General features: G+C 42.9%; 1 protein-coding gene across 1 annotated transcript in view; it reads right to left on the bottom strand.

Annotated features, from left to right (window-relative positions):
• The window catches only part of SHQ1 (SHQ1, H/ACA ribonucleoprotein assembly factor), a 134,856-nt gene that overhangs the window by 74,352 nt on the left and 47,915 nt on the right, over positions 1-12,589 (bottom strand). The window contains exon 9 of the mRNA XM_062201270.1: positions 11,977-12,100. Within this exon, the coding sequence (XP_062057254.1) occupies positions 11,977-12,100 (124 nt within the window). The remainder of the gene's footprint in view (positions 1-11,976; positions 12,101-12,589) is intronic.

A 12,589-nucleotide genomic window follows, 5' to 3' on the forward strand; every position in this document is an offset into this window, starting at 1 on the left:
ACACAAAGCAAACATGTATTTTGTAAATGTCTCTTTTACCTGGACTGCATAACCTCAATCCAGACCCCAATTTACCTTCCAACTCTCTGGGAGCAGAGTTTCAATTCTTCCCTAAAGCTGGGCTGGGTCCCTTCATAATGCCTGGCATAACCTACTATAGTAGTTAGTAGATACCCACTCGCTCTGCACTAGGTACTTTATATACATTACACCTTTAACCCTACAGGTTAGGTTCCTTCTTTGTCTCATAAAGAAGGAAACAGGGGCCGGTGCTGTGGCACAGCGGGTTAAAACCCTGGCCTGAAGCGCCAGCAGCCCATATGGGCGCCAGTTCTAGTCCCGGCTGCCCCTCTTCCAATCCAGCTCTCTGCTATGGCCTGGGAAAGCAGAAGATGGCCCAAGTCTTTGGGCCCCTGCACCTGCATGGGAGACCCAGAAGAAGCTCCTGGCTCCTGGCTTTGGATTGGTGCAGCTCCGGCCATCATGGCCATCTGGGGAGTGAACCAGTGGATGGAAGACCTCTCTCTCTGTCTCCACCTCTCTGTAACTCTTTCAAATAAATAAAATAAATCTTTTAAAAAAAGAAGAAGAAGGAAACTGAGGCTCAAGGATATGCAGGAACTGGCCCAGGTCACAGCCACAAAGCAACAGTCAGGATCTGAAAATAAGGACACCTGACTCGGCAGCATCCAGTGAATACAGTGTTGGTTTTTATCAGCTTGTGTAAGTGAACTAACTACTTGACAGGAGGGGACGTGACTTTTTAACTTTTCTTCCCTGGTCTAGAGCAACTTCCAGCAAATCGGATGATCCTGTACAATAAACGTTGGTTGTTAATCTACAGTATGGCGTACATTAATCCTCATTTTAAACATACTCGTCAAACTATGCTCAATACTTTACTACTAACTCATCCACCACTTATAACCCCTTTATGGTTTGCAGACTGACTTTAAGTAGCTGCATCACAACCAACTGGGAGTACACAGTTTGTTTATTCTTTCCTTTATTATATCTAGCCCCTGACAAGAAAAGATTGTGGCTGGGCCAGACTTCCTTACGTCACTAAACCACCCAAAGTTCAAGTAATGAATTTAACCCAGGGCTGCCCTTCGCCTTTTCTGTTCTAACAATTCCTACAAGATTTGCTGGTCTGAAAGGACAGTCTTGAAATGAACTCTATCCTCCTCAAGTCACTTGTCAAACCAGTGGGTGTTTCACTTTGGCAATGCATGGCCAATGTCATCAAAATTACATAGTAGTAACAACTAATTTCAACTTCTTTATACAGTTAGGACTGAGGCATTCAAATTCAAAGCAGAAGACACACGAAAACTTCCCAAGGTGGGCATGCATTGCAGTGGTTAAGACAACTTCTTGATCAGACTGCCTAGGTTTGAGTCCCAGCTTCTCTCCCAATGCAGGCATCCTAAGAATGCACACCCTGGGAGGCAGTAGATATTGGCTCAAGTTCTTGGACACCCTCTCCATCTACATGGAGACACTCACTGAATTCCACTTTCTGACTTAAGCTGGGCCCAGCTACAAATGTGGAGGACATTTGGGTAGTGAACCACCAGATAGAAAATCTCTGTCTCAGGGCTAGAGTTGTGGCATGGCAGGTCAAGCTGCCACCTGCAATGCCAGCATCCTAGACGAGCACCCTAGTTCAAGGCCCAGCTACTCCACTTTTGACCCAGCTCCCTGCTCATGTGCTTAGAAAAGCAGCAGAAGATGATCCAAGTACTTGGGCCCCTGCCACCCATGTGGGAGACCTGGCTCTTGGTTTCATCCTGGCATTGCCTTGGCTGTTGCAGCCATTTGGGGAGTGATCCAGGAAGATGGAAGGTCTCACCCTCTCTGTAACTCTGCCTTTCAAACAAATAAAGAAATCTGAAAACAAACAAACAAACAAAACTTCTTTCTTCTCTCTCTGCCTTTCAAGTAAAATGAAAAAAAAAAAAAAACTTTTTTAAAAACTCCCATCTGTACAATAAGTAGAAAGTAGAACAGCTAAGAAGTTTAAGATATATGGTCAGGGGCCAGTGTTGTGGCACAGATGATTAAGCCACTGCCTGCGACACCAGCGTCCCATATAAGCACTGGTTCAAGCCCAGGCTGCTTCACTTCCAATCCAGGTCTGCTAATGCTCCTGGGAAAGCAGCAGAAGATGGCCCAAGTACTTAGGCGTCTGCAACCCATGTGGGCGACCTGGATGGAGATCCAGGCTCCTGGCTTCAGCCTGGTCCAGTCCCAGTTTTTGTGGTCATTTGGTGAGTGAGACAGTAGATGGAAGATCTCATTTTATCTCTGGCTCTTTCTGTAACCCTGCCTTTCAAATAAATAAATACATCTTTTTAAAAAAAGATATATGGAGAAAAGATCTTGAAACATTTACAATCTGATAATAAAAAAAAAACAAAATCAGTAAACATCGAGGACCTCATAATTTTCAGCTAACACTGTAATCTGATTATCATATCTTAAGGGTACAGTATGTATCTCAATATTCAATTAGAAAAATGCTGTTTTAATTAAGACTATTGTACTTCATTTTTCCAATAGGTACGACATAATATTAAGAGTTCTAATTCTTTGGAACCGGTTTAGTTTCAAATTGGGAAAACCAAAATTGTGTTTTGAAAGGAGAAATATGAATGGAGGAAGAAAGACGAGTGGATACTTCAAATGACTCATTAAATGGAAAACAAGTCCAGCTCTACCACAAATGAGTCCCTTGCAGTGACCTGAGACACTGAGAGAATGTTGAGGTCAAAGGAGAGAGACGGACCCCTTTGAAACTGTCTCAGCATCACAGAGGGAATGTCTGCTTCCTGCTAAACAATGCACATTCTCGTAGGACCGAGTTACACTTCTTCACATTTAATCACTGGTCAATAAATGTAATTTAGTAAGAGCAGTAAGCTTGACTTACAGGTAAGAAAATTTGGACTAGGAAATTAAGATCTCAGAATTCTGGTCCCCAACTCTAAAAGGCTAAGGGAAGGTCATTAAAAAGCCACACAAAGGAGCTGGCGCTGTGGCGTAGTGGGTAAAGCCGCCGCTTGCAGTGCCGGCATCCCATATGGGTGCCTGATCGAGACCCAGCAGCTCCACTTCCGACTCAGCTCTCTGCTATGGCCTGGAAAAACAGTGAAGGATGGCCCAAGTCCTTGGGCCCCTGCACTCACGTGGGAGACCCAGACGCAGCTCCTGGCTCCTGGCTTTGGGTTGGCTCAGCTCTGGCCATTGCAGCCATCTGGGGAGTGAACCAGTGGATGGAAGACCTCTCTCTCTCTCTCTTTCTCTGTCTATCCTCTCTCTGTGTAACTGTGACTTTCAAGTAAAATAAATCTTTAAAAAAAAAAAAAGCCACACAAAGCCAATCGTGCTAGTTGTTAGGGGATTTCTCCACAGAGTAAACACGGCAGCAAGGATAACTGCTCCCCTGCGGATCAGCTGTGCAGCCCACACTCTGCCTGCTCCTGGAGTTATTTCTCAGTTGGCTGGTACCAACTCTGAACCTGTGCCCACAGGGGAAACAGAGGGAAACTCTTAAGACTCACCATGGGAATTCAATGAGACAAGGAACATGCAAGCAGCCTACACGTGAAAAGAGAGAAAAAACAGCTCATGGCATCAAGGTCCTGGGACTCTCTTCACTTGTGCTCCCACCCCACTCCACCCCACTGCGGGAAGGCCCTGTCCAAGAACTCAGCACCACTGCTCTTGCTGTAGTTCAGGGCACTGGGGTCCAGCAACAATATTGGTCTCCTCTCTTCTACTGGCCACTAACCTCACCCTTCAAGGACCCCATCCTACATGGGACTGTCAGATGAAGCTGAACCCACCAGCCTATCACAGAAATAAGACACCCTCTCTTTGGTGAGCCAGGTCAGGTCACACACCATGGCCACTGCTTCTTACTGCTCCCTTCCCACTCCAGGTCTCCAGATCCATGTGAGGATCCGTCTTCTCTTGGACAGGGACCCCTTTGATTTTCCTTTTCCTCATCATTGCATCTTCTCCTTTCCCAGGGAATACCCTTCCTCCACATCTTTTCTATATTACACACATGAAGGATTAACTACCACAATGCCTCACTTCTCAGGGCCACTGAGTCTTCCTTGTCAACCCACACTCCTCCTTTTCTACCTCTTCCCACTTACAAGCAGCCTGTGTATCACAGCGAGGTGCGGAATCCTAGGACTCATTCTCTCCACCAGGATTTTGGTTCTGGCTGACAAGAACAATAATAAAGAGCATGCACGATCTGCTGTATCAAAGGCTTTGTGGCATTCACTACATGGGAGGATGCAGGAAATCTCTCACCTCCTTCCCTGACCTACTCTTGGAACACACATAGGGCTCAGACTTGGACTGAAGGAGGAGAACCCAGGTTCAAGCCCACACTGCAGCTAGCAATGGGAGTCTCCAAGGTGCGAGGCAGGCTGGCTGGCCCTTAGACACACTGTAGCTCTTAGACAACACTTTCACCTCATTATCCACATTGAAACTTTTAGGGGTATTTACATCAAAGATCATGACTTCCTCCTACTTTTTAAAAGTGGTCCAAACTGGCAAGGGCACCCACTCACATGGCAGCAGAAGGCTACAGATGTGCCACATATCCTTCAGGTTCACCCAAGCCTCACTACTCCTGATTGTCCTAACCCTGCCATCCTCACTGATTTACCCGCGTGGCCAAGTGGGCCTCTCAGTTTGCTTCTCTTAACACACAGGGGCCTGCTCCAATGTGAACCTGCTGGGTCAGCAACATGGCACCCTGCAGGGAGGAGAGAGAAAACAGCCCACACGACCTACTTCAGCACCGGCACTATTTGAGATGGAAGGCAGCCAAAGACCTCAGCCCACCATGAAAGGGCTCCCCCTCCTACCCTTGTATATGTACCTAAGGCAGGGTGGTGAATTTTTTTTTGCAAAGAACCAGAAAGTAAATATTTTGGCTTTGGGGGCCATATAATCTCTGTTGCACTTACTCAACTATGCCATTGTATCAAAAAAGCAGCCACAGATACTGTGTGAGTGAACATGCATGGCTACAATCCAATAAAACTTTATCTATGCACACTAAAATTCAAATTTTCATGAGTCACAAAATGCTATTTTTCTTTGATATTTTCTTCTACCATTTAAAAATTTAAAGAATTCTTAGATCCATATAAATCCATAGAGATGGATTTGGTCTGTGGGTGGCAGTTTACATATTTTCTTAAGGGACCCTCTCCTTTGTATCTTCCACTGTAACTATTTAACGTGTTGCATCATATCATTTGTCCCATCATTCCTATTATACAACAAACCCCCTAAAAGCTATGACCAAGTCATATATATCTCCTTATAATCTTCACCAATTCCAGTACAAAGCCTTGCACACAGAGTAAATTTGATCCATGGCTGTTGAATAAATGTCTTCCACTTGTTATTTTTCTTGTCAGAGAAATTTTAAATTACATAAACATCATTCTTGTATCTTTTCTAGAAGATGTATTATTAAATTTATTTCATTTAGATCTTAATATTAATACATGATAGGACCTTGATTCATTAGGGTCAAATAAAGTACTCTTTTGTTTCCCCAAGTTTGTCCTTAATATATACAATATTCTGCCTTTATCTTTTTCCTTGAAGAAAGTAGACTTAAAGTTGCTTCCATAACAATTCAGATCCAGAAAATAATCTCAAGATTGACTTTAAATTTATTTAAAAAGACACAAATTATAGAAGTTTTATTTTTAGCCATACATTCAAATCATGTTATAATAATAACCTCCTGGGTTATAGAATATAAAATATTGCTCAGCTTGGAAACCATAGAAATTAACAAAGCTTATCTTAAATAAATAGCACAGAAAATACAAAATGTACGTAAGTAAACATGTAAAAGACTGGCTGATTTTGACCCACCAATAAGCATTACTCACATTTCCAAAGGACATTTAAAAATATTTTAAGTGATTTTTTTTTTTGGTAAGGCAATAACCACAAGCTGTTACTCATTTGTAGCAATTAAAGACAATTTATTTGTAAATCATACAAAAAAGACTGCCCTCTATAGTGTTTAAGAGAACAAAGAACTATTTATAAACATGTAACCCAGAAATTATTATGAGAGCAATGTAAACATTATTAGTGGTTAAAAATATTAAGTGATTAACAGGATTACAAAGAGAAAGGGATTCTATGGAGAGGACTGGAGCTCTACTTTTCTCAACGTGTCTGTTCATGTTTAACACCCTTCTCTACAGGAGCACATGTGAAGAAAGAGACAGGAACATAGACTGCACTCTCAGAAGAGACAAGAACAGAAGCAATTTACTTTGCCTTGTGAAGGAGACTCCAGAGAGAAAGGGGCACAGGATTGGCTCCAGCACTGAACCGTAGCCCCCACTCCCCAGGAGTAGCTCCTCATGGCCTCTGAAACCCTCTCTTTTCTCAGATTAACTGGAGTGACAACAGGTGATGACTACTACTTCAATATCTGACTTTAATTCCATTCCACTCAAGTTTCCTGAAAGCACTACTATGATTGTTCCACTCTTTAAAAAATAATAATTGCTATGGTGAATTACGAAAGCAATAGAAGTTCAAAAACAATTCAGAACATGAGGAAGAAAACAGAAAGAATAACCATCTGTAGGGCAGGAGCAGGGAATTAAGTGACAACATCGAAAACGTAGGAGACCTAGTAACTAGATTCAGGGGCTGCAGGGCAAAGCCCAGGAGCATACAGCACACTGACTCCCTGAGTGCTGCGTGCTGCTCACTGGCCACGTCCAGCACGCTCCCCTCCATCCTCTACGAGCAGCTACTACCCATCCTTCAAGTCCTCATTTAAGTCTCATGCCTGCCACAAAGCTTTCTTTCCCTGACCTCATGAAACTCATCTCTCTGTTTTTGTTTTTTCTTGAGCAACTTAATCTACAGTTCTTGCAAGGTATTAGCCACTGCCTACTACGTACTGTACTACTTTTCATTATTGTTGGATATCTCAGCTCCCCTGCTAGTGCAAGGCTCCTCTGCTGGTCTTCATATTTACAGAGTGCTTTGCACAGAATAGCTTTTGCATGTAAGTCTTCATTCAAAATGTCTGTTGAATCAATCAATTAACAGATGAACTCATCAGCCAATTAACAAGTACTTGACAGAGCTGGGAAACCAGTAGTGGCTAAGAATGGGAAGTCAAACCAGGCAGAGGCTCCCCTCTGTGGGAGGTTACACATCTTAAATGCCTTAAATATAGATCAGTTTCCATGGCTTTCTATTTTCACTCCCCACATTTCTTTATTTTTTAAAAAAAAATATTTATTTATTGATAGAAGAGGAAGAGAGAAAGAGAGACAGACAGAGAGACTTCCATCTACTGGTTCACTCCCTAAATGGCTGCAATGGTCAGAGCTGGGCAGATCCAAAGCCAGGAGCCTGGAGCTTCTTCCAGGTCTCCCATGTAGGTGCAGGGACCCAAGCACTCAGGCTATCCTCTACTGCTTTCCCAGGCCATAGCAGACAGCTGGATCAGAGTGGAGCAGCTGGGATTCGAACTGGCACTCATATGGAATGCTGACACTGCAGGCGGCGGCTTTACTCACTATGCCTCAGCGCCAGCCCTCACATTTCTCTTTGGAGCTACTTGTACAGTCTTGGGGGGAAAATCTTTTTATACAGGAAAATCACAACACGGACAGAATGCAGAGGACAAAGCTGTGAATCAGGTGCCCATCCGGCACAAAGCCAGCAGTTACCCACTGGTGGCCAACCTTGTTTCAGCTTCATCACACCCACTTTCCCATACCCAAGCCTGCACTGTTTTGAAGCAAACCCCAGCCCTCATGTGATTTCATTCATAACTAGTTCAATACATACAAACTCACAGACATGCAGTCAAATGCAGGCTGGCCCATCTACTAGCCATGTGACCTGGGCTACCGTCATCTTGGAGTCTATCTTCTCTCTGCAAAACAGGGATAGTGATCCTTGCTTCTCAGGATTGCAATCCCTGAGATATGACATCCGGGACCTTAAGAACTGGGACTAGTGCTGGTACACATAGAGTAAGTAATTTAGGGTGGCTGGGGCTTTGACTACTGTGTGAGCTTATTAACCCAGAATTCTTTCTGTCCCATTGCCAGTGAGGCACACAAAAGACAAAACAGGGATCCAATCTCTTTTAAAAAGAGATGTCGACTTCTCTATGCTGAATCTCTATAGAGAGAAACTAATTTGCAACCCATCAGCCCAATACTCAATTAGCCTCCAGGAGCTCAAGGGTAAAGAGGTCCAGAAAAATCTCTAGATCAAATTGGTGGAGTGCTATGGGGTTTCCTACTGCCCTCCATGAGTGAGGGGAAGAGGTACTTTTCTGTTACCTTAAACGAAAAGGAAGGGGTTTTAACTGTTTTGTTTCTTTGTTTATTCAGAAACAGAAACAGGCAGGCAGGCAGGCAGGCAGAGAGCTCCCATCTGCTGGTTCACTATCCCAAACACCCACACAGCCAGCTCTGGGCCAGAATGAAGCTGGAAGTCGGGAACTCAAGCCAGGTCTCCAAGCTGGTGGCAGGAATCCAGCTACTTGAGCCATCACCACTGACTCCCAGAGTCTGCATTAGCAGGAAGCTGGAGTCCGAAGTCAGAACCAGGGATCAAACCCCGGTTCTCTGTGGGACACATACACCTTAACTGCTTCACCAAACTCGAGGCCTTAAGAGAGGACAACCTGCTTGCTTTGGAAATCGCCCAATTGTGAGGTAGAAAGACTGGTGTCTGGGTCCAACGAGAAGCAGGAAAAAGCAGCCAGCGGTGACCGAGTGCAGGGGTTGCTCTGGAAGCAACACGGGCCTCCTTCTCACCGTTGCTTCCTCCCAGAGGAGGCCCCACACCAGGGAAGAAGGAAAGGTTTACTGTTGTAACAAAGTTCAGTGTGGACACTGGTACTAGAATTACATTCCTCTTGTGACCAGAAGTAGTGGGAGAACTTTCTTTTAATTGAAAGTGACAGAAAAAGTTGTCAGGTGTATATCACAGGAGACATACACAAGTATACGTCATTATATATATTCCATACAAGGGAAAAAAGAACCCACGGGATGAGCTCAAAGGGCAAACTTGTTAGAAAAAATTAAATTATTCCCCTCTGCTCCATCATGTTCAGCCCTTCCAACAAAATAGTGTCAAGAATTCCTTACAAACATTAATAAGCTGTGGATACCAGTACACTCAGTGAAGGTATAAATAATGTATCACTAAGTATTAAACTGTAAGACTTGTCATTTCTAATAGGATAAAACTTCTGAAGATATATTAGAAAAGCTGTTCTCTATCCCTTTTAGTTTTATTTTCAATTAACTAACAGCAAGTAAGCAATGCTTCCCTGAAGGATTCTACCAATTCTTCCGAGAAGAATCAAACAAGGAGGAGGTAGTGAAAACTGCCAAAAAGACAGGAACAAAAGTGAAAAAGGGGGAGTCGTGAGCCCCAAGATGACTGGCCCACGGAGAACAACTCCATGTGCAGGGCGTGTGAGAAGAACTGAAACCGCACTTACAGGGAAAATGCAGGATCTCCTGCCCTTCAAGAAATCTGAGTTAAGCACACAGCAAGAGCAAGACAGTCTACTGGAGAAGGAGAGAAGTGGGAGGGAAAACACAAAACTGGAGAGAGCCAAGAACTTGGAAAGAATCCTTGTAAAGGCGTTTGTGAGGTCAGGTAAAGCGCTCTGAAAAATCCAAACAGCCAATCAATATGAAATATTCTGTAGACTCTGAAGCTATCTTGGTTCTGGAAACTCATTCCATTTAAGAACAGTATTTCTTTGGAGTAAATGAGTTCGTCATCACTTTTCCACTGACTATGGAAGCACTACACTGACCTTTATTTTTTAAATGTGTGAATGCTGATTGCGTTTTGAATTGTAAGTAGGCACAGATAAATTCTCAGAAAACAGCAAATACCAAACCAGAGCTATCTCTACTTACATCACGGGATGTCCAAACAAGACTATTCAGTGGCCATAATGGTTTCCCTGTGCCACCCACCTGGACAATGGCAAGCCACAATCTCACACAGCGCTTGTCATCATCAGGGCGGGTGGCATGCATTCTAGACAATCCAGCACTCTCTAGCCCAAATGAGTCACAGAACACACTGTGTTTGGTTTAGAGAGAGTTCAGGTTCATTTTTAGCAGACAGGCCCACAGCGTGTTACTTCAAGTCTTCTGTTGCTACCATTACACAGCTGATAAGACTACTTCTCGTCAGGGTGATAATGATGAGACACTAAGTCTCAATTTCAATTCTGACCTACTAAAACTGTTTGAGTAATGAAATACAGCATTGAAGTCGAGGCAAACATATTTATTTTTGGTTATGCAAGCTTAGAATTGATTATTTTTCAAATAAAAATCCAGAGGGCTACATTCCTTCCCAGAGTCAAAAGTAACAAGTAGTGGTTCATATGTGTGAGTGAATGCATGCGTGAGAGTGTGTGAATGTGTGAGCATGTGTACAAACATGCACATGGGGGTTCTGCCACAGTTTTCCATCTGGAAACCATGATATAACAGGATAATCGCAAGCTGCATTCTCACTGTGTAAATCCATGAATGATGCCCAAATAATGTAGTATGACTTACAAAAGAAATTAATTGTGATATGCAACTCAAGCGCAACAGTTGGTCATTTATAGTGGATTGATTTTTCAAGGTAATTTTAGCAATTCAAGAAGTAACTTGGAGGAAAGAAGAAATAACTTATGAAAAAATATAGCAGTTAGTTTCCCACTGTTAAAAGAAGATAGATTTCTCAATGTAGCTCTGTTATCATATAATCAATCCTTCAAAATAAAATACAGCTAGTCTAAACCAACTGTAAGAATAAAAAGCCATCTTTTATTTAACTGTTGATTCATTTTTATAATTATTGTCTACTTTAAAGTAATCTACTTCAACTGCTTCAAACATGACTCCTCCCTCCACCTTCCCCAGGGCAAGAAGACTCTAATAGTTTACACAGAAGGCAAAGGAAAAGCTAGGCAGGTGTCCTTCAAGGTGGAACAAAAAATTAGAGACATGATTCTCCCTTTTAAGCCAATGAAGTCACCTGGACATAGAGGGAAGCACCTCCCTACCTTCCCCTTCTCATCCAGAGGTTTGAAAACTAAGCTCCCAGAAACACTTTTCTCTAAGGCAAAGGAATGATGAGACTCCCCAGAGGAGAATGCAAGAAACGGCCCCCATGTACTGGAAGGGACCTCTAAGTAAATGTGCCAGAACTAATACATACACATGGATGTCCCCTCCCGCTGCCAAATCATTAGCTTGGACAGTACATACTTCTTCCAATGAAGCTCTCAGAGGCATTCTGGAGTCTGCTTCAGAGCCTGGAATCATCAACACCCTTAATGCTGGCAAATGTTGTTCTTCTCGGGCTGAATGTAGCAGCAGTCAGAAGTCCTCAGAGCAGCTGTGCTTTTCAATGCAAGCCCCCTGATGACATCCCAAGTCTGGGTCATGTGTCCTAAATGACCCCTGTACCTCTCCCAGCAGAGCGTTGTTCACCCTACACTGGAATTGCTTACTGATTCATCATCTGTCTCTCTGACAAAACTGCAAACTTCATTTGGCAGGGAATTTCTCTATCTACTTGATTATCCTACTCACTATAGTGCTTAGGAAAGTACAAGCACCCAAGAAATACTGAGCAGTGCAACTTACTGGAAAGCAAAATGGTTTAGAATACTGCACGTATCCTCTATACTCATCCTCTCCTCTTAGAAGAGTATTACACCTCTTCCATACAGAAGAATAACTACTTTATACACCAGAGGTGAGGTGAACAGCTGGATCATATGATTTGCATTACTTATTTATGCACAGAAAAAGAAAAACTCATGATTACATCTTTACAGACTGAAAAATTTACAAATTTCTCACTCCCAGATCTGCAAGCACAGTATCTTACCTAGCTGCAGTATCTTTATGGTGTCACTGTAGGCCTTCTTCACCAGCTTGAAATGGCGATAAAGCGGGTAGCACAGAACTCTTCTTCCAAAAGACACCACGATTTCATGAACATTAGTCCATGTCTGTCAAGGGTCATTTTTACAAGTAGTCACTTTCATAAAATGTTACATCAACAAAGCCCCACAATGAAATAGGAAACAATTCTCAATTTAAAACTATAAATTATTTCAAATAGCATAAAGCCAAGAAGAGAAATATAAAGCCATGAAATCAGATTCGTTCTGTATACCTTACAATAAAATATTTTAGCATCATCTTTCTGATATCTCGTACAATATCAACATACCACAAATGCCCCTTAAAATCACATATGTAGCAGGAATGTTCTGAAAAGTTTTTTGTTTTTTTTTTTTAAAGATTTATTTATTTGAAAGTCAGAGTCACAGAGAGAGAGGAGAAATACAGAGGGAGAGAGAAATCTTCCATCTGCTGTTTCACTCCCCAAAAGGCTGCAACAGCTGGGGCTGGATCAGGCTGAAGCCAGGAGCCAGAGGCTTCCTCCAGGTCTCCCATGTGGGTACAGGGGCCCAAGGACTTGGGCCATCCTCTGC

This window comes from Lepus europaeus, chromosome 9 (assembly GCF_033115175.1).
Source record: "Lepus europaeus isolate LE1 chromosome 9, mLepTim1.pri, whole genome shotgun sequence".
NCBI lineage: Eukaryota > Metazoa > Chordata > Mammalia > Lagomorpha > Leporidae > Lepus > Lepus europaeus.